This window comes from Apteryx rowi, unplaced genomic scaffold (genome assembly GCF_003343035.1).
Source record: "Apteryx rowi isolate R43461 unplaced genomic scaffold, aptRow1 scaffold_38, whole genome shotgun sequence".
In the NCBI taxonomy this organism is placed as follows: domain Eukaryota; kingdom Metazoa; phylum Chordata; class Aves; order Apterygiformes; family Apterygidae; genus Apteryx; species Apteryx rowi.
Window position 1 is genome coordinate 3,397,663 of NW_020450307.1, and position 24,213 is coordinate 3,421,875.

At 47.2% G+C, this 24,213-nt stretch overlaps 1 protein-coding gene across 1 annotated transcript in view; it reads left to right on the forward strand.

The window, feature by feature from the left end:
• The first annotated feature begins 10,203 nt into the window (after positions 1–10,203).
• Positions 10,204–24,213, forward strand: part of LOC112970089 (tyrosine-protein phosphatase non-receptor type 11-like) — a 42,512-nt gene continuing 28,502 nt past the window's right edge. Inside the window, exon 1 of the mRNA XM_026074078.1 lies at positions 10,204–10,491. Coding sequence (XP_025929863.1) covers positions 10,484–10,491 — 8 coding nt within the window. The 5' untranslated portion in view covers positions 10,204–10,483. The remainder of the gene's footprint in view (positions 10,492–24,213) is intronic.

The window sequence follows — 24,213 nt, forward strand, 5'->3', positions numbered from 1 at the left end:
TTTTTTCACTAGGCTTTGCTGTGGTAAATGAGAGTGAGAACACTGGTAGCAATTTAAATTATACTTCAATTACAAGCCCCTAATCTACTGTTTACTTCCAGATAGGGTTTCTCCATTACTGCAGGTCATGAAATGCATAAATACAGTATTTTCTCCCCTCTTTCAATGAGGGATTAAGAGTGGTTAATGTCCTGGCTCAAAGTCAGGGGAAAAATAGCCTTGTCTAGGAGAGGTTTTTGGATCAGGCCCTCCGTGATTTACCAAGATCCTATGGTTTCCCCCAAGGCTGAGTGAGCTGCTCTTGCCACAGTCCTGAGACAAATGAAGTGCTCTTGGCCCTGGAACACGTTTCTCTCTGTAGCTGTATCTCTTCTGCATGCTGCCAAGGAGAATTCCTCACCGTCYGCACCGGCAGTTTAACTCAAAGTACACCGGAGAGGAAGTTAGTCTTCCAGCTCATACTGCCAAACTGATATGGAGGATGAGTTTCCTTTGTGGCTGGGTGGTACCAGAGCTGCTCGCTGCTTCTTCCAGCAAGGTTTAAATTAAACAGGTTTCTAGGGGATGGTTCTCTTTAGGAGCCTCGATGAGTTGGTGCTTAGTGCTCCAGCGAAGCAGCCAACTTAGCAGCGGTGGCCAGCTGGTSTCTCCCAGGTGTCCGCGCGCAGGTCTGGCTCTGCCCTAAGCTGTAGGACAGCAGGAGGCCTGGGCTGATGGAAGCCCTGGCCACGCTGCTCCCTGCGGGCTGTCAGCAAGCCGACAGGCGAAGCGAAGGCTGCCCTGCGCCGCCCGGCAGCAAGTGCTATCCCCCGGTGGAGCTTTACCCTCYGAGCGGCTCAGAACTTCCCTCCGCCGGCCCGGGCGCGCAATGGGACCCTGCGGTTCCGGYCCGGCAGGAGTCGGTGCGCTCGGTGGCTCGGAGGCTAGCTGCTCCCGGGGAAGGGGAGCAGAGCTCGGCGTTCCTGTGGYGGTGCTGGCGGCACTGCCTAAGGTACCGGCCCCGGGGCCTGGCTGGAGCTGCTGCTTGGTTTGCAAAACGACGGGCGCTGGCCTTTCCCTCTCTGCTCAGCGAAGTGACCCTGCTCTTGTGAAGCTTTTCCCGGCGGCTGGCTTTTCATGTTGACCGCGGTGTGCTGGATCTCCGATTGCTCCATTTAAGGCACTTGGACAGAAAGCGTGTGCTCTCTAATGGAGGCTTTAACTTGCTCCTTGATTTGAAGACGGTCGGGACTAGCCACAAGGCTCTGTCATCCCCGGTGCTGATTTTCTTTGCCACACTGTGAGCAAGCCTGCAGCCTGGTCACGCTTAAAGAGGATCCCGTAGGGAARAGGGGGGAAAAATGCCCAGAGCCGAGAGTTCCTCTCTGTTCCCGGATGGGTCACTGATCTCCGTGGTGCCTGTGTTGCTCACCCTCCCGCTCATGCGGTATAGATGCCCTTTGACCTCTACATGGCTCACTAAAAACTTATTTCCCAAATTCTGGCATTTGGGTTCCATCCCTGCCCTGAGGGAGTAACAGAGCTAATAGCTATTTACAATCTAAAAATAGTCCCACACCCTCTCCGGTGTGTAAAAGGTGCTAGTAAGGTTGTAGGTCTTTAAGCATCAATAAGTCCTTTTCCTGCAGTAGAAATTGGCTTATTCAGTTGCTTTTTCACTGCCTCGATTGAAAGCAGAGTTCTGACCAGGGCTGCACTTGCTACTTTTTGAGATGGGTGGTGGGGAGGGATGGAAAGTGGCTCCCCCAGTCCAATTGTGTATTCCAGGAAATGTATGTAGGATGGGGCCTAATCAGATTATGGGTCTGGTCTGTTTGCAGGCTTCCTGCATGAGTCTAAAGGGAAGAAGGAAATTCTTCGTATTAAACCAAACTGAAAATCAGGAACTGGGCACTTCCTGTATATGTGCTTTCTCTGCAAATAGCTCACGGTGTTGCTTGTGTCGCTGGTGCTCTCCAAAGATCTTGCAGCAGCTGAGGCACATATGGAAGAGATGTGCATTTCAGCGTCGACTCCTGTTCTTCCTGAGCTGCTGCTACTCCTGCTGTAGATGCTGTGGCTGTCACAGGTGTCCTGTGCAGGTCCCATGTAGAATGGAAAGGCTGTTGCTGTGATCCAGCGGCAGTTGAAGCGTCTGTCAGGTAGTCTGGGTCTTGCTGCAGGTGCCTGTGCTGTATCCTCAGCCAGAGTCCAGTGCTGTGGATGCTGGCAGGAGCATGTGTGCTCGGGGTGAATCACAGCAGCGTTCCCTACCGTCTCCCCTGCGCGGCCTTGGGGCCAGGGAAGCCTATCGTGGCAAGGAGTGACTAAGTTTATCTTGCTTGTTGCAGCTTTGTGGTATTGAAAGAAGTGGTGGGGGAGGAAAGGGTGAGCTGGGTTTTCTAGCTGGGCTGGTGATGACTGCAACTGCCCTGATTATGTTATCAGCTGAAGAGCAAGTRTCTGCCTGAGGTTTCCTTTGCAGGAAGATGGCTGGGGTGGTTCCCAGACTGTGCTTGCTGTGGCTAGTGTCCCTTGATCTTCCCAAGGAAAACTGCAAGTGTGTGTGTGGGACCGCTTGCTGGCCTAGGAGAAAAAGCACCAACTGCAGCAGCGAGGAGCACCCATACCAAATGCAGGCAGCCTGAGTGTGCACCTCAGCATGGCCCGTCTCATGCGCAGAGATGGGGTTGCTCTGCAGGTTCACAGGACCTTTGGCAATAATCTCCACTGCTATGCGGAGACAGGCAGATTTCTTAATTTCCTTTTACAACCCAGGCAGTTTCTATACCTTCTGCTCCAGATATTACAGAATGTGACAGCAAGGCATCTGTGGTGTTGGATGCACAAAGCCTTTCACGCAACTGCATCCTTTCCTTTTTTTCTCTCCAGCTGAGCAAGAACCTACTGTGACCTTATGATGATAATGTCTGGAAATGACTCCCATTACCAACCTACAGTTATTATATATCTAGTAAATCTGGACTGTGTCATGACTCTGTTTAGCTGCCTGCTAATCTCCTGTGGGCTCTACAGAAATTCTTCACTTAAATAAATTTCAGGCTGGCAATAGCCCACACCAGAGCAGTTAGGTAGGAAAAAGCTTCTCCCTTCTAGCAGTTGTGCTAACAGATGCCAAAGAAGAAATCTGCCTTTCTGTAWGGGAGTGGAGAGCTGTATAAGAGTTGGACCAGCCGTCTGGAGTCCATAGGATGAGAGATGCTGTCCTCCATCTCTGTGGGGAGAGTCTGCTGGGCCAGAGAGACTTTTTCTACCTGGCCATGTCCTCCACCCGTCCGACTGGACTGCAACTTGTTTCTAGCACTGTGCTGCTTCCTAGCTGCTTCTTTTTTCTCAGTTTTGACATCAAAAGAATGCAGTTCAAATCTGTGGTGCTAAAGTGAATATTCCAGTTAACTTGAAAAGGAATTGTCTTTTTTTTTTTTCCTCTACTCCCCCTCTCCTTGAGGATCTTCTAACCAGCCAAGGGAGAGAGAATTTGATTGAAGGTGGGCTTCTCAGCATCACCAAGGAGATGGTTCCCTTTCTCTCGCATTGACAGGCACCAGGTTGACCCAGCTGTGCCAGTTTGGATCTTTGTCCCCCTTCCTATCCCTCTTTGAAAATCCCATTTCTTCCTTCCTCACCCTCTGGGCTCCAGCTCACCTCTGTCAGAGCATAAGCTAATAAGGGCCACAGGGTGGGTGGCTTGGGCTCTGTGTGTGGCTTGGCACTGGCATGGGAACAAGGCAGAAGAGGAGGGTGCTGTGGGCACCAAGAGGGTGTGAAGAGACAGTGGTTGGGTTAAGAAAACAATGATAAAAGACCTGCTTTAAAAAAAAATGAACGGGACACGGGCATGAAGATGGGAACATGCACCTTCCGCTCTGCTCCAATGAGATTTTGAAGCATTTTACAGAAAATGGAGTGATTCCAGTGGGAGAAACTGAGGGAAGACCTGCTCACGGTGACATGAGAATAAGCAATTAGCAATATCATCAGCCTTTGTGCTAAATCAGTGTTAAGGGGCTCTCTGATGCCTGCTACCTCCAAGGTAACCGTGACACTACTCGCAGACTAGGTCTTTGTTAGCAGGGATCCCCTTACCTCCTCTGGCCGTAACTTGCCACGGCCTGCCATTCCCCCTCAGAGCCAGTTGTGCTGGGCGCATGTGACAAAAGGAAATGGGGACAACTTGGGCAGAGTCTCGGCAGTTGCGGTAACTGAGTACTTGATGCAGGCAGAGGAAAGCACTACCCTCACTACCACCAGGGCGTGGTGCTTGGCTTTAGGGACTTGAAGAGGGTGGGAAAGCGACAATGAAATGTTTAATTTCAAAACAACGAAAATTCCCCTTCRCACCCTTGAGCAGCATCCCTTCCATGTAAGGTTGTTACCAGGGCTATTTTTGTCCTTGATTTTCTTTTTCTTCTCTCTCTTTTTTTTTTCTCTTCCTCCTCCTCCTCCTCCCCCCACCACTCTCCTGAAATATTTCCATCAGTCTCCTCTCTAAGAAGTGTTACAAGCTCTGACACTGATTAAATTCTAAATATAGCTGTGGTATTTTTTTTTTTTTCTCTCCAATTCTTCATGATGTATCTAGGTAAAAAATAGCCCTGGCGATTCTTCAAAGGGGACATGGGCCTGCTATGGGCTATATTTTTGTCTTGTCACCCTGCCCAGGTCCAAAATAAACCTCCTCATTTTTAATTAGCTCGTCGGGTTATATAATCCTGAAAGCTGAGGATTTCTGGGCCCAGCAGGAGCACACGTGACACTGTGGGCTCAGGCGGATTGTGGCAGGCAAACGTGTGTCAGGGTAGGAGCAACGCAGCAGGAATCTCCTCTCCTCTCGCTGGCCCTGGTGCTGAGCAAGAGCGAGCTTCGGGCAAGCCAATACGCTGTAGCATAAGGCCATCCATCTAGTTCCTCTCACTCTAGGCTCTGCTCTTACTTGCTTCCTTAAGTGCTTTTTTTTTTTCCCCCTCTTTTTTTTCCTTCCTCTAGACTTGGAGACGAACTCCTTAAGCAAGGGAAGGGCCTGGTTAATAGTGAAGACTTCTGGGCTCTTTGGCTCTCTCTTGCYTTGGGGCTGGTTTGGTTTTCCTCTGCTCCTGGGAGAATGGATTGGGGTTTTTCTTCCCTTGGCATCATCCTAATAAATGAGTCTTTTTATTCTTTTTATTGTGCTGGATGGAGCTCATTTGTCTTTCCCTAGCCCAGTTCTGAGTGCTTATGCTTGGAAAAGCATCATCCTACTCCCATCATCCAACAGGAGGGGTGGGAGCCGATTGATTCCTTCTGTCTGATGCTGTGAGGTGCTGGACCGTGCAGTGCCTTTGGCCTTACCACTACTGCTTTACTTGGGCTTGAAAAACCTCTCCTGAGTGCCTGAGGACTCCTGCTGTAGAAAATAGCCATCCTTGTGGTTTGCATGGGGTGGACCCAGCTGTGACTCTTCAAGTTCCTGTACTCAGCTGCTCTGTTCATCCACTGTGGGGGTGATCTCTTCATGTAAGCATTCAGTTTGCTTCTGCCCTTCCAAAGAGACCTTTCCTTGCACTCCTATGCTTATCAAAATGGCTCATCGCAAAGCTGTCTTTAACCTCTCCGGATAGAGAGCCCTGAACCTGAGCAGGCCGTGCAAGGGAGCAGTGCATGGCTGCTCTACAAAGCTTTAAAAAACTTTCTAACCAGCAGATGGAGCAAAGGAACTTAAAACAACCATTGTTGACACTTTGGCCAGGAGCTGCCCTTGGGCAGTGAAGTGTAACCACTACTTGGAGAGTTTCAGCCATGTGGGTGGCTGCTGTACCTGTGCCTTGACCAGGCTTTGGGTTGACTTCTTCCTCTGTAACCTCCCCTAGCTTTGTGTTGACTTCTTTCTCTCTAACCTCCCCTAGCAAGTCCTGTGGTCTTGGCAAGACGACATGCAGGTGCAGCTGGCACATGTGTTGCAAGCCTGTTTCTTGCCCTTTGGTTGCAACCTGATGTACAGATTGCAGTTCCCACTCCCTGGTGTGTCTTTGGCCAGGACGCGCTCTGACCCGTGCGAGAGAAGGTTGTGCTGCAATAGTAATGCCATCTTGCTGACTGAGTTGAACCAGCCCACCTGCTCTTATCTGTGTCTTGGACTAGGCTTTCAATCTCCTTACCATGGGTACTGGAGGGCCAGTATTTGTTGCCATGGCAGCTAAAAGCAGGAGAAGCTTTCAGTGCTGTCATCTCAATGGTCAAAGCTAATAGGACCTGGCATACTTAGAGAACTGTAGTTTGAGGGAGGTGTGGGTTTCAAGTGTTTGACTAGGTTAAAAATGGCAGGCTTTGGGGTCACTCCTGACTCATGGAAGAAGAGGGATGCAATACATCTGAGAGCTGAACAGGCTTTTCCAAACCTTAAACCTGCAGAGCTGGGCAAAAGCCACAAAATTAAGGGTCTAAATTCCTTTTCCTTCCATGTCCAAACACTGAGCTGGAGTGTGGTTAGGCCTGTTATGTTGAGTTTCAGGCACTGCAGTGCAGGGATGCAGGTTGTGATGTGGCTGGCTCAGCCCTTCTGCTTTTTTCTCACCCCCTTTGCAGCTGTTTCATTCCTTGCCCTTTTGGGGAATGGGTGAGATGTGACAGAGAAACACGTGGACCCGTGGAGATGGAGCATGCTCTCCTTGGCTGTAATATCTGCTTTGTGCATTTGTACTTCTGGCTTCTGGATTTCTGGCAAGTTCAACCTTCGAGAGGGGAGGGGTGGGGCGCAGGCCAAGAGACCTCCCCTCCATGGGCAATTTGTGCAGCAGCTCTTCACAGTTCTCTCTTGTTTCCTCTTTGCTCCTGTATGGAACGGACCAGTAGCAGCACAGCAAACTGAATGGGGAGTTGAGGAGGCTGGAGAGCAGGGGGGCTGCTGGCTCTTGGGCTGTTTATTGTTCTGCAAGAGCACAATTCATGCTACTTAAAGCGCTACCCAGGTTCAGCTGAATAATCTCTGCAATAGAAGAGGGCAGACAGCTGTGATGATAAGAAGGGCAAATTTCCTCTTCCTTTCCTGTGTGTCCTTGCTAAGCACTCTAGCTCTTACACTGAGAAGATTTGAAAAGTGATCATATACACAGTCTTCAGACTCATGCAAGTGAAAGTGGGCTTGAATTTCCCATGGTTGGTTTTCAGGAGAGTCCATCAAAGCAACCGACTTGTGACTTCAGGTCAAATGGTAGTGCAGGTTGTTTCCACATGGTCCATCTTCTGTGATGAACCGTTCCACAAATGATCAGTTCCTGCAACAGGGGCTACAGCATCAGCCAGGGCTGTCTTCCCCCCTTGTTGCCTGCACTTCATGCACTGGTGTTTGGGCTTGAGCAGTGATTCTGTCTAGCATAAAGCAGACAGCTGTTTCTTCTCTCTTCTTTGGCTTAAATATTTACCCCCCTGAGGCTCTTGCCTCAGTTGCTGCAGGTCTATTTGGCTCATGGCAGGAGGGTTCTGGCAAGCGTTTCGGGGAGGAGAGGGCACTTGACAGGTCTCTATGTGAAGGAATAGCTAAAAAGCCGTAGCAAGTGCAATACTGTTAGCTGGTGAATACATGAGAAAGCTGAGATGGGGTCTGAACTGTGTGGAGAATCCTTATGGTAACAATGATGTACATTAAAGTGTAGAGGAAAGAGCTTGAGGAGAACAGTGTGGGGTTTCTTGCAAACAACTGGTCCAGTTCTAGCAAATCAGTCTCATGCAATAAACTCCTTTCCGGTGTGTGATGCCTGTGTTCAGGCAAAAAAGGGAAAAAACTGCTTGTTACTGAATACTGGAATCTCACCAAATCCTCTGAAAACTATAGCAGGAACACTACTCATTTTGGGTGCTCTTTGGCAGCTACTGTATAGGATGGCTCATGTTTGGGACAGTGGCATTGTCATGGATATTACAATGCTGACATAAGAAAGGAAAGAGGACAGGTTCTGACTGAACAGATGTCTTATGGCAGTTAACCTAGAAAACATCAAAGCTCTGCCTCTAGTCAGGACAATTCCGTTTTGGCCATCAGAACAGATGTGGCAGAGACGGAGTGAGCAGTGTGTGCAGTGAGGGTAGTGAACTGAGTGAAGGGAAGATGGGAGGTTACCCTTCCCCTGACACTGGCCAGTTGCATATCCTGGGGCAAGACATTTCATTATTAGCACTTCAATGTCCCAAAGGCCCCTGAAGGAAGCATTATTCTAAGGGCTGCTCCCAGCAGCTGCATTGAACATCTGGGGAGCAAATGGGGGAGTCTGGCACTGCTGGAGGGCTATTAAGAACTTCTCCATTAGCAGAAATTACACCCCTGAATTCTACTGATTGTCTCTCTGGAGTTGTCAGCTTTTCCCTACTGACTTGGAAGTTAGCATCCTTCTTGAGTGTAAGAGCCACTTATTCTTCCTCCTTTAGCAGGAGGAGAAGCCCAGCTCTTTTTCTACAAGCCACATAAGCAGGGTCAAACTTTAAAAGCAAACCAAGCTCTGTGCTGTCCACCTCCTGCTCTTTCTCTGCAGGACCAGCTGGGCCCTTTGTGTGCAGTCCCTGGTCCAGCCCAGTGTTTCCTAGCTTACTGCTGCCTAGGCAGAGGATTCCCAGAGTGCTCAGCTTTGCTCTGTGGTTGGGACTGTTGCTGATCTCTAATCTCCTCTGTGTCTCAGCTGCTCTGTTGGCACATTAAAGGCTAGCCACAAAGCAACTATAATTGTGCTAAGTGGCTGTGGGATAATGGACTAAATACTCAGGATTGCAGAGGCAGCCACATTCCCAACTATTTAATATCCTGATTGATGTATATTTAATTGTTTGCCAGCCCACAGGAGGATGGCCTTCTGAGGTCTCATTTCTGCTGCTGTATGTAGCTGGTGAGGCAGGTATGTGAAAGAATCAGAGAGGAGTGAGGTATTTAGTGAGTTGTCTAGATGCAGGGTTGTAACAATCCCAAGTTTGCTCTTGGTAGCTCTGGATCCAGAGTGCTGGGACTGCTAGGGTAGGACTGGGTGTTGTGGTCTTCCTCCCTGGCTTGCTGAGCCAAGAGAGGGGAATAGGTGGCAGTACTGTTCTGGTCCTTGTTTGGAAGAGTGGAGTTGTCTTCCATGGCCACAGCCTCTGGCTTCCTGCAGAATGAAGAACACAAATTCTTCCTGCCCTGGGATGACCTGAGAAAAGGTCTGTGTGCATGAAAGCTTGTCTGCTTTTTCCAACTGTATCATCTGATCTAATAAAAAATGTTATCTGTCCCTGCAAACCTTGCTGTCTCTCTAATTTAAACCTAGGACCTGGATGTGTTGGGATACTTGGCCTGTCTAACTTTAGGCATCTGTGTTGAGTGGCTCAAATGAGTGTCCCTGTGCAGTCAGGGGAGAGAATTAGGTTCTGTTCTGCATCACTCTCTGGAAGAGCCTATTTCTCTCCATGACTAGATAGGGAGACTGGACTCCAACAGGGGTGCTGTACACTTCAGTGCTCTGCATGTTCCTGTCCACTGTCCAGAGATAGTTAGCTCAGAAAGGTTGTGTAAAAATGCTTCACTCTGAGGTATGGTTGCCTCTGGGGGCCTGGTGGTACATATTGTTTTAATATGGAGAATGGGGCGCTATCTTCCCGGAAGAGCTCACGGCGCAGAGAAGTAAAGTGCACAAAGGAAGGGTTATGAACCCTGCTTTATGGGGCAGAGAAACTGAGTCAGAGTGAAATGAAGAGACTGCTTTTTAAAGATAAATTAGAAACCCTGAAAAGCAAGCAGGGCTGCCAATATGTTTTTGGGCATCTAAATATCTTGGAAAAATTCCTCCTGAAGGAGTGTGGGAGTCCTGTCGCTGGCCGGAGTGGACCCTGTATCTGTGAGCTGGTGTGTTAACTACAGACGGTGCCGCCTTGCTGTCCCCTTGCTCCCAGCCATGCTGAAAGCAATGACTGCTGTTTCAAGGATGTCGGTCAGCACTGAAGGGCTGGAGCAGAAATCTCTCTCACTGCTCTGCATGGAGGGGGAAGACTTAAGAAATGCTCTTCAGATACAGGAACTCCATGGAACATAACTTTGCCCAAAAGCCTCTTTTTTTTTTTTTTTGGCTGCCCATAAGCTGACAGATGTCATCATATACCATGTGTGCATGGTGGTTACCCTCCCCGGTCCCCTTTTAAACACTCAATTCACAGCTGCCGTCTTTGCACTGATAAGAGAACGCGATGACTTCCTTTTCTTCTCTCCACCCCCACTCCCTTCCAGAATAAGCTGGGCTGTGTCTTTTGGTAAATAACTCTAGCTATCACTTCTTCACTGAAACTTTCCAGGCTCCACCACCTTGGCCAACCCTCCTGAAGGATGCTGGAGGCTGGAACATTCTTATCGGGGAGCAAACTGCCTTCCACATCCTAGACCAAGCTCTCCCCACCTCCTGTATCCTGCGAATCTTGGTGCTTTTTGAGCTGCCCTGTGGTTTCTGTGGACTAACGAATCGCCCTGCATATTCTGCTGGGTCAGGAGTCTTGACCGGTTATGGTGAGGTAGGATGTCTGTTCTGTGTATGTCTATCTTCTATTTTTAACAAAGATGATATTTCTGAGTGGGACCAAGCAAAAAGGTGAAGGCATAGACAGAATTTGTGTAGTTTAGATCCCCTAGAAAGGTTCCTCTTGCACTATAGGAAGATGTGAGCTAATAGCAGTCAGAGAGCACTTAAAGGTGTGGGCACTACTAAGGTATGAATAGTGATTAACAGTGCTTGTTAGCCATCGAGTAGCAAATTCTTTCCAGAAGCGTAAGATTCTCCAGTGGAAACTGCCCTTCATATGCCGCTGCAGTGTGTGGGTGATGGGTGACTTTCCGCTTGTGCTGGCTTTAGCACTGGGGAAGAGTATGATAACCATTTCATTAATGAGATTACTATTAACATGATTACTGAAGAGGCTTTTGGTGCTGACTGCAGCCTGGGAGAGGTTATTCCTGCTGTGAGCAGCACGTCATACATGTGATGTTACTAGATTTGTATCTTGTACTACTTTGTTAGCAATGCTGTGTTAATAGTTACTCATGTATCTCTTCATTTGCTTTGCCATAGCTCTAGCTGAGCATGCTTTTACGTACTGATAACCCGGCTTGCCTGTATTGGAGCATTGTAATTTCAAAGGGCTGAACACCTCTAATGAAATTTTGTAGATACTCATCAAATGTGTGAAATGACAAAATTTAGTYGCCAGAAGTGCAATTTGAAAAGCAGTGAAGGGTATATTGGGCATGAACTATAACAGCAGCAGTATGTGAAAGGGGTCTGCTGSAGTGGGGGAATGGAGTGTGAAATGATCCCTTTGCCAGGCCAGGAGGCACAACAGACAAGCACGTGTCTGAAGAAAGCGATCCTCTTCACTAGAAACTCAGTGAGCAGAYCTTGGGCAGGAACTGGGCTGCGTCTGAAGCCATGTTTGAGGCTGCTAAATGCAATGGGATCGTTATGCAAGTGGCTGGCTCTTTGCCATGGAGTGTAAAGCAGAGCATGCCTTGGGTTTTCCTTCCTTCCTTTCTTCCTTCCTTCCATGGGCGTGCGGAGGGTGCGGGCTGGCCTTCAACACTATACAGGGATTCRGTTGCTGCAGCCTGTTGGTAACTTACGCTCCGTTGTACCTCAAGAGCATCCCCAAACCTTTTAACTAACTTCATTTCGATGCTGTTCTCTCACATGTTCTTGCCTCCTTCTTGGGTGCGTTCTGCTTCATCGGATCATAGCAAGGCAGCTAAACAAATACTGTTCTGCTCCAGGAGGAGGCCTGTCACACAGATAACAGCTGGGCTAGTTTCAGAATTGGCTGGCAATATATTTTTAATGCCCCAACTGTCTGGCAGGTGGTCTGCAATTTAATTATAACTTGCTTTGTGAGAACAAAAACATCTGTAATATACAGACCAGTAAACTTCCTTGACTGGAGGGACCTTAAAAGAGATTTCTCCTCATGTTAGGCCTTTTGAAGCTAGTAGGTAATGCTGTCTCTGGCTGAGGTTAAAGTGTAGCTCAGCGTTCGAGGTGGTTGCTTTGTGCTCCTAACAGTGGAATATTCTTTGAGCAGAAAAAGCTAATTCAAATTTAAATTTGATTTGGAAAATAAATCAGAAAACTTGAAAACTGCAGCTGAAAATAACGTGTTTGGATCCTTTCCCCTCACACATCTTTTGGGCTGATATGTTCGAAAAAGCTTGAGGGACTTAGCTACACCTCTTTTAATTAAGAGGACATGGGTGTAAATCCCCTGGGCAACTTGGAAAAATCTCAACTGTCAGTTACCTGCTAGTGCAGATGAGTATAATTGGGTGTTGAAATGCATGTGGGCCGGATAAAACTAGATCTGCCTCTCCCTCTGTGCAGAAACTGAGAATACTCGGGCAAAATTTGTATCTTTTTGCCAGTAGTTTTGGTCTTGTGTTGAGCTTCCTCTCTCTGTCAGTGAACTATGCGCTAAACTGAGATACAGAAGTGAGGGCTGAAAACTCGCATCTCTGAAGCATGCTCGGAGCTAATTTTCCACAAAGAGATTTACCTGGTAGCGTCGGTGGCTAACAGCCCGTGCTTGGAGGGCTCTGCTATGCTTTGGGGAAACTGAGAACACTCTCTATCCTTGGCTGCTGCCCAGGACTAGCTGAGCCTATGGTAGTATCTCTGTGTTTTGACAGCAGTTGGTCTGTAATGGGCCACTGTTTTTTTCCTCCCTTACYCCTCATATGCCAATATTTCTACAGTCCTGTTTCTAATGTGAATCCATCCTTGGAACACTCTAACACGGGCCTATCAATAACACGTGTTAATCAGTTGGGATAGGCCCTTGCAGAATAGATAACTTTGCATCCAAGCAAGTGTATGTAACAACTTATTTTGGAAGTGAAAATGTGAGTTTGCACTTGCGATGGGAGGCCAGGCTCTCTAATAACTCCTCCTTCCTTCCTTCGCTTCTTAGTTCAAGCCATCTCTTCCTGTGGCTAGCAAGGACCAGCTGGAGCCCCATATTTGACAGCAGCTTTCCTTGGCTATAATTAGGCATGGTGCACGTGGTAGTCACAGGGGAATGTGGGTGCAAGAACGCTCAAGCACACAGGCAAACGGACACGCTTCATTTTGTGCCTGCCTTGCTGATTTGGTATCTATCTCTAGAACACAGTGGAACGAGCAGTCAGACTTCTCTGAGGTGTGTGGTTACTCTCCCCTGCAGCACCACTGTGTCCTGAAGTTTACTGCACACCCGTTGGATAGACTCTCCTGGCTGCATGTCTTGGCCAGCTGGGAACCCGGAGCTGCTGCTTCTGCAGCCGGCTTGAGTGGAATTGAAGCACACTAGCTATTAGGATGTTGTTACAGGAACTCTGCCTCCAGCAAGGGGAGAGCATAAGCAATACCTGTGCTCGAGTCTTTACAAGCTGTTGTTCTGAGGACCAGAGTTGCTAGACCAAGTGTTTGCAACACTTTGGACTATGGATGATGGCAGACTTTCAAAATGACATGTGCATCACCCCTCTAACTTCTTGTGCATGGTGCAGAGCCCCTTGTCTACTGCAGCCTCCTGGGAGAGCTGCAGGGGACCTACGTGGGGATGAAATGGCAGGTGCAGCAATGCCAGTAGCAGCTGCTCACTGATATGAAGCAAGGAGGAGACAGCAATACAGCAGACAGGTGCCAGTCTCTTTCACATCCTTCATGTGCCCATGCAAATGTATAATGCAGTTCAGCTTCTTGCTGCATTTGAAGGCCCAGTCACATGTTCATGCCCTAGTGCCTTAACTGTTTGTTCTGGTCCTGTGGACCAAACTGTCATTTTTGTCTCAAGAAGTGTAGTTGTGCCCTGGGTCTTAGTTTGGCATGTGGCTTCCTTTCCTTGTCACTGTAAGGCCTTTTATCTGGGGAGAACAAGACATGATGGTGAAAGAGGTTTTCCGTATCAGCAGTGTGGGATGGGCTGTGAGGAAGTCCCCACGATAGGCAGAGCTCTCTAGTTTAGTGTGTGTGCAGGCTGGGGGTGGCAGGGAGTGAGTCCTGACTGCTGGCCAGGCTCTTTTCAGCCTCTTTGGCTTTGGATACAGTCTAGGCTTAGCTTGATTGTGGGGAAAATCACTGGTAGCTGTGAAATCAGCACCTCTTCTGAGATGTCCTTGCCTTCAGGTGTGCTGATCTTTTTCCATCTTGCCTGAAGCTAGGGTGAGCAGTGCCTCTAAAACTAGAGTGGAAAGATCCAGCCAGAAATGAGAATGAAACAGGCATGTGACTAAASAAATGTCAGAAATGGGGTAGCTTGTGTGCCAAAGGCCTCTGCTGAACTGGCAGCAGGAAATCATCTTAGCTTTTCCACAAGTAGCTGCATGTAAATAAAGAAGAGAGGCGCTAACAGGCTTGTTCCACCACCGGTGGCTGAGCTCCTGGCCGTGGGTGTCTGTGTACACGGCTGTCCTATGATGGCTGGGGCAGGCGTGTGTCTGCTGGCAATACAAGGATACTCAGCTGAGGTGCTTTATATCATAGCCTCCTGCCTAATAAGCGCTTGTGTGGGTCAGAAGGAAGAATATGAATGCGACTTTCTTTCATCTCTTGTTTTCCCCATAACAAAACCGTCATACTGGGTGTCTAGTGAGAAGTATAAGAATGTGACCTTTTGTCTGTAAAGTTCAACAAGGTCTCTTAACATACAAAGTGAAAATCATGTTCAGCTCTCTGTAAATACAAGTATACTCCACAAAGGGAAGGTCTGCATTTGCAGTTTCTTCATAATCTTCTGGCTTTTCTTCTCATGATTGCTATTTTTGAGCTGATGACCTGATTAATAGTCTTGGGTTTCCCCAGAGAGATAATAGGTGAACACATGATTGGATTTTGCTTCTTTGCCTCTTAGGTCATAGCCTTTTTAGAGAAGTGAACTTGTGCACACAGACTTTTCTTTCCCTCATTGCTCATGTTCTGTGTAGAGCAGAGCCACTTTCACAGAGCAGGCAGTCAGAGATGGAGACCAAGTTGACAGAGCTGTCGTGCAGCACAAAGATCATTATTATAGGCTATTGGCAGTCAGCATCTCTGCCTGCAAGTTCTGAGTCCTTTTCAGGTCTTCTGAACCATGTACTGCCTTCCAGGCTGGTCAGCCTTAATGGAAGTTAGGCCCAGCTTGGAGACTGCATATAATAGAGGCATGAGCTGGAGACTGGAAAGCATGGGTCCTAGTCCTGGTGTTACTGGGTAAACTACAGCATGGCACACTACCTCTGGTCCTTTCCTCACTCTTCTTCCTGGACTTCAAGTTGTGAGAGCTTGTTTCAGGGCCCCCCTTGTGTGACCTGTCTGCAATGTCTGTCACAGTGGGGTTTTGCTCCTCAGCATGACTGTGCCCTAAAGTGAGTTAAGACATAGAAAAAGAAGTACCTTAATGTATCAGCCTACTTGAATAAAAGGGCCTCTGTGCATGCACTTGTCACTGCAGTCTTTGAATCTGAAGTCAACTAAGTACTTGGCTACACCTTTATCAGTCCAGGTTGCGTCTTGGTTACATGTTCGTGAAAGAGATGTTATTCTTGAGCACAGTTTGAGTAATGCTTTCTTTGGAGAGCGTACCTGATACACCTCTGTGGTTAAAAGGCCAAGCCCTAGTTGGCTCCAGGGATGAATAAAGGTGTGCTAAAGCTGCTCTGCCTTTCATTGAGGTCATTAGCTCATAGGCAGAGATGTAGGTTGAGGTTTCCATTGCTGCAGGCCAAGGCTGTTTCATGCCCACTTTGTGCAAGCATTAATGGCATATCCTGCAGAAGGCAAGCAGGCTGGGGATGTTCTCATGATGGGCAGGTCCAGTCCAGAGGCTGCAGTAAGAAAAGGCTGCCCTTGCCTTGGGATTAAGCCCTGACATGTTAGCTTGAAAAGTTTCAGAGAAGGTGTCCCTGATAAGTGTACCAGCATGTGCTAGGAAGGGAGTCTGACTGGGCCAGCTCAGCAGAGATGTGGAGGGAGGGCTTCCATTGTGGGTTAGGGCTCAATACCTAAGCTGCAGTGGGGGTGTGAGCAGTTCCTGCAGCACAGTTTCAGTAATGCAACAAGGCTCAAAGACTGAGCAATGCTGGTCTTCCTTCACAGCAGTGTTGGTTAGCTGTTGAAACCAGTAGCTCCTTCAGAGCTCGCTTGTGGGATAGAAACCAGGGCTTTGATATGCAAAACTATGGCTTTGGATTTCCTTTGCCTGACTCTTCTGCTGTTTTGGTGGGCTTGGGTGAGACCCTCTGACCTGAGCCTGGCAGAAGAGTTCTGCAGGGCCTGGCCATGTGTAGCAAACATGGTTGGGCTGATCAGCACCCTTTCCTTACAGTGGCAGAGTTGTCTGTGCCCACTGCTGTTGGGTCACTGAGGCTTTGTGCTGGACCACTGTGCCTCAGCTCTTCTCTCTGGTATAGTGCTGTCTGTGGTGTTAACTGTGATGCGCGTGGAGGTGGGAAGTCTTCAGGCAAAGGTGGTCTTTACTGCATGTGTTTGGAGCATTATAACTGACTCTGAGGTCAGATACTCTGAAGAGTTTGGTATCTCAGCTCCTTGCTTCTGCTCGCCTCCCTGGATGTTAAGAGCACTGTAGGGACTGGGGGGAGCGTGCTGTGATCTTTTTTCCGTGGAGAGATGTTGGTGACACATGCTAGCCAGTAATATGCACAAGATGCTGCGGTCAAGCTAACTGGGGTTGTTACACCCTGATAGTCTTCATCTTGATACTGGTGCACTCCACTAACATGGGTGTCTTACAGATTTTTGTTTGTCTGCTGAAGTAAAACCCACAAACACCCCGGCCTGGCTTGTCCTGCTCTCTGAGACCGAGGTAGTCCATTGACAGGGTACAGAAGTCCACGGTCTTCCCCAAGTGACATAGTTGCTTGGGATAACTCTGYTGGGACAGGAGAGAATTTGGTACAAATGCCCTTTCTTTTAAAACAGCTTATTTCCTGCCTCACTCTGCTGGGCGAGGCTAGACAACCCATTTGTCTCAACTGCAGTGTGCCATCAGATCAGCTGATGGGTAGTGCGCAAGGAGAGGCATAGAGTGCTRTTACTGATTAAATACAGACTGAGTGGACCAAGGAGCTCTTAATAAAGAAATGGGAATAAAACAAGACCCCAGCCTCCTGAAAGTCAGTGATGTTGGTTAATTAGCTTTTTTAACATGATGCTGATCCCATACAACTGGATGGCTGCCTTTTTAGAAACCACATTGATTAAGCAGTGTGCTGAGAATTCAGCAGTAGAAAAAGACTTAACTGGATCTTTCTTGACAGTACAGAGTGGAGAAGGTTAGAGTTTGGGATCCAAGGCGGAAGCATCTGGTTTGGGAGTGACTCTGCATAACTCTGTTTTCGCTGGGGAAGTCCCTCTGCGCACACGCTCTCACTAACCATATGCCCTGAAATTGAATGGAAAAAAATCGCTGAACAAAAAGCCAGCTCTTCACAGGACATCAGTGGAAACTTGGCCCCTTCACAAGGAGGTGGGGCTGGTGGTCGGAAATAAGCATGCATCCTCAACCTTGGCTGGCTGTTGCACACAAAGGGGTTGCTAGCATTTACACTTTTGTTGGTACCTAAATCTAGTGGAAGCAGATCAGCTGCTTAAGAGAAGTCTACATAAACCCCACAGAGTTTGCCCACAAAACTGACCAAAAAACCCCACAAAAATGACCAACCTGTCCCTCCTCTGTAATGAGAGCTTAACTTCTGCCTTACAGCAGAGGAAGGTCTCTGTCCTCTTTCAATGAAGCTCTTTTATTTATTTATTTTTTATTTATCCTTGCAGTTTAATATTTCTCTTCTTTGCAACCACCACTCAGCTATTTGTGGGGACTGGTTACTTGTGTCAAAGGCCTTGCAGAATTTTATCCTACTTACCTGCTCTTGTACAGTTACTGTGAGTCCTGGCAGTTCCTCAGCTACTTTTGCTAATGAGTTCTTCAAGAGCCAGGGGACCTTGACAATAGCGCATGAAGTATGTGTTGTGTTGCATGACTCAGGCTTTTGTGCCATACACTCTCTGGCTCTATCCAGACTTACCACTGGAGTCTTTTCTTTGGGGTGTCATCAAAACCTGCTGGCAAAAGAGTATAAAACAACTTGAAAGTGCCCTGCCCTACCTGTGTTGAGCGATCAGGAGAAGTCTATGGGAAAGCTGGAGGCACCATCCTTCTTTTCGAGACAATTTGAAAAGGTCTCATTTTGAGTGGATGAAAACTGTGAATCTGCTTGTTGAGAGCAATCCCACCAACCTCTGTACAGGATCAGAGCCTCAGCAGTTGTTTTTTCCATTCTTCGCTATTGCTTCTGCTGTTTCTTGTCTTTAAATGTTGGAGTAAACAGCAATGCTTATGGAAACAGGCCAGACTTTCTGTGTAAACACCCTGTTTGCTTTGAGATGGTTCTGTTGGTGCTAGCAATGAGATCTTGGTTTGCACAAACGCAGGACTCCTTTAAAGGGGTGAAAGGGTGTTAGGCATCCAGGTCATACTGGAATTTGGTGAAAATTGAGTGTGTTCCTTTTTAGAGAAAGTAATTAACCATTCTCACCTGAGTGTGAGACCCATTAGGAAAGTGCTCTGTGAAATATACAGGAAAGGAAACAAGCAGGTTACTACAGAAGTGACTTGCACCCCAGAGAATGCAGCGCAGACTTGTATACCTGCTATGGAAATGGATATGCTGGCTTAGAAACGTAATAAGATTTTTATTTGTTTTGTTTACAGAAGTCTTGAGGGATATTAGATATTTTGCACTGGCACAGTTAGCTGTCGTGATGCTAATTGCTTTAGGAAAGTGAAAATATTTACCTGTATCTAGAATTGAATAGATTTGCAGGGTATATTTATTTAACACATTCCCTTGAGGATATGCTTGGTATAATGAGTCTTCTGATGGGCTTTGAATTGAACCAGCCTAGAGACAACAAAGGAGGCCRTTGCATTTCTCAAACCTGACAGAGCTGCTTTATATGCAAACATGCCTCTGTAGAAYAGCTTTTGATGAAGATGTGAATGCTAATAATTCAGTATATAAACGTCTTGAAGCCAATAGTAGCCTTGCTATATAGTGAATGCACACTTTGCTAAATTAAGTCCTGATGTAGCAGGATGAGTGTGACTTCTCCTCAACTAAGATAGAATGCTTATTTCCATCACTCCAGGAAAGTCTTTTTTTGCAGGTCTGCAAAATGCCATGCTGTGACTTTGCAGGCACCTTGCCGTAGCTTTTTGCTGATGGTCAGTTTTTTAGCATCTTGTTTAGTGACCCCTCCAGGTGGGACAGTGTCAGCATCGCTGTGTGCTACAGTGTTGCTGGACCTTCTGCAAAACTGAGCATCTATCTTTGAGTCTCTACTGCTTCTCTCAAGGAAGTATTGGTGCTTCTGTGTTTTGGGCAGAGGAAACTTTCAGCCTGAGTGGATCCAGCGAAAAGCCTGAACAAGGTGACCCTGAGTGCCTTCTAACAAGAAGAATGCGGTCTTGCTTTTACTGTCCTTTTTTGATAAGTCAGTCCCACACTCCAAGTCTAAATGCCCTTTTTAATGCTTGAAGTTGGCATTGCTGGAACTCTTGATGCTTTCTGTTTTGCCTGGGGTCCTGAGTAGTTTCTGGAAGGTCTTCTCTTCCCTTTGCAACCTTGTGGCTTTACAAGCTGAAGAGCTCCTGGAAGCATGTGGTCTGCAGATGACTTCTTTCATTACGAGCTTTTTTGTTCAGTTGGTTAAGAACCAACTTTCCCTGACCCCAGGTAGTGTGGGAGGAACAGCCCACTCACACAAGCAAGTTTCTACTGCTCTTAGGAGAGCTGCAATGCCAGAGCTGCTTCCTACCCTGAACCATATCTGTAGAAGGTCCCAAATATGTAAGTGCAGAGTGTTGGGTGGTTGTTGTTCTTGTTATTTGTGTTTTTTTCTTTTTTTTTCTTTTTTTTCTCCTGTCAGAAATCAGCAAGCGTGATAGGTATGCTGGTCTCTTCAGCAGGCAGAGTTTCTCTAACAAATGGGTCCTAAAAGAGTGCTCTTAGCTCTGGGTCTCCTGCTGTAGCCTGGTACCTTGGCCAAGTTACTGGCCAGCTGAAAAGTCCAAAGCAGTCTTGCTGAGTGTGTGTGGGCATGACATTCCTCAACAGCAAGCAAGCTGTAGAAAGCAAACCGTGCTTGAGCCTAGCTGTCCTCAGAGGCAGCAGGGTCTGAGTTCCAGTCCGAGGAAGCCTCCCTCAGGAAAAGAGCAGCTTCTCTGTCCTTCAAGCCAGGACTCTAATTTGTGGGTGTAACTCTTCCTGCATCCCAGAGGCCTCTTATAGGCATGGGACAGCAGTATCCACTCAGCCCAGAAGAGTTTACTAACACCTTTGAGTCCCAAAGACTCCATTTTGAGAGCTCAAGTGGTATGTACCCTTCTGCTGGCTTTTGACACCGAAAGGAGTGTCACTGAGTTGTGTGCAAACACTGGGCCTTTACATTCCCTTGTAATGGGTAATAGGTATCTGGAGCAGCTCTTAAAGTTTTCTTCCTATTTGCTAAATAGGAAACTTAGTTTTGCAAAGGACTGGGTTGCTCCTGCTCTCACAAGTCAGCCTCCTCATTTTGCTGCTGGAAGAAACTTCAGTTATTTATTTGGTTGCCTTTAAGGGCAGAGTCCATATCCTGTCCTTCCTTCACTGTGGTGGGAGGAGGGATGTCTCTGGCTGGGGAACCCGTGGATCTGTTTGCTCTGCATCAACAGCATCTACTGTGAACACTGACTCCTGGAGAGTGTCACAAGGCTTCAGCATAGCAGAGGAGAGGGCTGGCAGTTGGTCCCCTCCTCCCCCTCTTGCAGTTCCTTCAACCACCTCAGCTTGCTGGGTTAGTGTTTGTGTAGAACCAAACAGTGCTAACCACAATGAAATGTGTAGGTGTCATGTCTCTTGGGCCAGATTTGCTTTGATCCTCTCCAAGCCTAACCAAAAAAGAGAAGTTTTGCTGTTTCAAATGCTCTTAACTCTCCTGTTCATGTCGGACTAAATTCATCTCTGCACACAAGGCTTGTTGCAAGTGTTCGTACCTAGGCTCTAGCGGGGCTGCAGTAGGTGGGCCCCTTGTCCTGGCTCCCTTCTATGGGGACACCCCAAAATAAGTACAGTGAAAGCCAGAGTACATGCTGTTCCCAAGAGCTCTGACAATTATTTTCAAGTCTCTGGTGCTGACCGTGGCTTTCCATATGTACAGTATTCTGGGACAGACACCCTGCGTATGTCTTGGGGAGAGCTGCCAGTCTGAGTCTCAGCAGCCAATGCATTCAGCTGGCATTTTTTTTGCGCAAGATGCAAGTTGCTCCTTCTTTGAGCAGTCTGAGATAGGGCGAATGGAAAAAGAAAAGGCAGTGATCTGGAATAACTTGCTTCCATCTCCTTTTGAGAACTTACTTAGAAACTTTATTGTTTTCTTATAGGTTAAAGGATATCAGGAACCAGCAGCACTGTAAGTGGTAGCTGGGAGCTGTATCCCTCTGTGATACCTCAAACATAGTCATATTCAAGAATTCATCTGTTGAGGGAGCAAGATGCTGGCACCCTGCTTCCACAGTGGCCTCTTAAGTATCATTTCAGGTTAGGTGCTTTTTACCCTTTAGTTATTTGCTAGAGCTGTTCAGAATACCAAGATTCACCGCTAGGCTTTTAAAAATGCCATATTTTATAGATTTCTGAGGGTGTAACAGTGTTGTTCAGCTATCTATTAAGTTCTATCCCAAGACAAGGGCACAAGGATGAAATTCAGCAGAAAAAAAAGCATTTCCTGCTCATTTTAGGGAGGAAATGAATAACACTGTATGGAAGGGACAACTCTTTTATTAAGAGAAATTATTTGATAATTTTTAACATGGAAGAAGGTTTCCTTTTCTGAACTTTGGCTGGAATGTTACTCCTGCCCAAGGGAGTATTCTGAAACCAGACTTCCTTGTATCTGATTTGCCTGGGTCTGGGAGCCATATCTCCACCATTGCTTATCTCAATGCCCACAGGATCAGGAAGAGTTTGTAGCCATTGCATCAGCTGGCATTTGTCACAGTGCATGGGTGGGGGAAGTCCTGGGGCTCACATCTGTCTAAGATTTGCCCTCTCGTGTAAGTGGGTAAATCCCCGCTGGAGAAGCTGATCTGCCTTTGTCTGACCCGTGCCTAGATCTGCTCGCGTTGGCCCCTGAGTGCTGAAATGGGACCATTTCTAGGTGCGCACAAGGCCTTTCTGTTGGCGGGAAGCCGTTCAGCGAGGGCTGTTGGTGGGGGTGAGTGTGGGGAGTGCAAGAGCTGGTGAAGAGCTGATGCAAAGTTAAGAGCTGGGGATGATATTTTGAGGGGTTGCCTGCAAGGAAAGTGACGTTGAGTGAACACCATGTCAGTGGTTGTCATTCCACAATGCCCTTAGTCATTCCAGGTCTCTCAGAAAGGGCTTTCAGGCATTCTTGTGGTTATCAGACCTTTCTTTCCGCTTTTGAATGTGTGCGCTCTGGTGCATTAGTCAGACTGATCTGAAATCTAAGCAGAGCCCTCTCCTGCCATGCTGTGTCGATTCCCATCCTGACTGATTCATACTCTTTTTCTCCTCCATACAAGGGTCCAAGCGGTATCTTTCTTTTAGTCTGTGTTGGAGACATGCTGCATGCAAGTCTTAAATTTTATCTATTTATTTTAATACATTTCTTTGTGTAGGTTTGTGTGCTTTTGGTTCCTGAATGGCACTTGAGGATATTCTTTTGTTTTGTTTTTTTTGTGGTTTGGTTTAGTTTAATTTAGTTTTTGATTGAACCATGGAGGGGAAATTCATTTCTTTGCAGGAAAGCAGTATTGCCTGATGTAGATCATGTATATTTACTTGTAGAAGTAGAGATGAAAAGTTGTTAGCCCGCCACTCTTATTTAAAGCGATTCTTTAGGGGTGACTCAGTTCTACGAAAAGCACTAACAATTGAATGGTTGCCTGAATGACCTACTACACAATAACGCTTGCCACTTACTGCCATTGGAAAAATGGCATGATACTAAATTTTTTATTTTTCCAGGCAGTTGGTTCCCTTTTATTCTGCTTTCCTTCTCAGAGTATTACAGATCTCCCTATAAAGAATCTGTGTGTCCAGAGGTCTGGATCAAAGCCCTGGGTTCAGCRGCACATGAGTGGTGCTAGTTCCTCCAATGCATGGCCAGGGCACGCAGGCTGGAACAGGTGGGACTCTCTATGACTGTCTGCAGGTTTTAGTATCTTCACTTAGTGAGAGATGTGTGGATTGGTGCTTTCTTCTCATCTGCTCTGTTGTGGGTTGGTTTTGCATACCAACAAATGTACTTCAGTAAAAACCTATAAGGAAAACTATTCTAAAGATGCTTTGTGCAAATACAGTTTATTCCAGGCCAGGAACAAAATAAGCTACATTGATAAAAGTTGTATTGAAAAAATGGTATGTAATGGCAGTGGCAGTTGTGACTTCACTCATGGGATGAAGCAGCAGAGAGCTCTATAGCAGGCAAGTTCTCTGTGTACATTGAGTTAGTAGGATGTGACAGTCTTCACAAGGAAAGAACCTTGAATCCTGTTTTAGCTGTTTTTTGCTATTGTTTTTAAATTCACTGTTTACAGGAACAAGGGGTGAGCCGAGACCTGGAAGTAGTTTGCCAGAATATACTGAGTGGGAGAGGTGGATTTTCAGTCGCATGTAGTTGTCTGAGCTGCGCAAGGGGTTGAGGCACTGAAACTTCAGGGTTTTTTGTTTTGTTTTTTAATTCCCACGTAGTCCAGGAAGAAAAGCCTCTGTGGGGAAGACGCTCCATTTCAGACCTGGAATTCCCAAATGGAGATGATGGATGATGAGAATTTAAAACTGTCCCTTTCGTGCCACAGGGCACAGGTAGCGTGTTCCCTGGCTCAAGAAGGTGCCCTGCGTGAGGCAGTGCCAAGCAATACATTCCCATCAGCGCACAGCCCTCAGAAGAAGAATTGTGCAGGGAGGCTTGCTTTGTTTTGGAAATCCATGGGAGAGGTGCTTGAGTTTGTAGAGAGCTTTTTCCCTTTTTCTTTGTTGTTGAATTTGGAAATTAGCCTTTCCGCCCTCTTTGTTAGCGCGGGCTGCAGAGGTTTCCTCCTCAGCTTTCTCCTCAGTTTATTTCTTGCAAGCTAAATAATAAGCYGCCTGTGTGTGCTTGTATGAACTGGTTCCTTTCCAAGCAGTGGGAGTGATTAAGGGAAAGGGCATTTAGCATT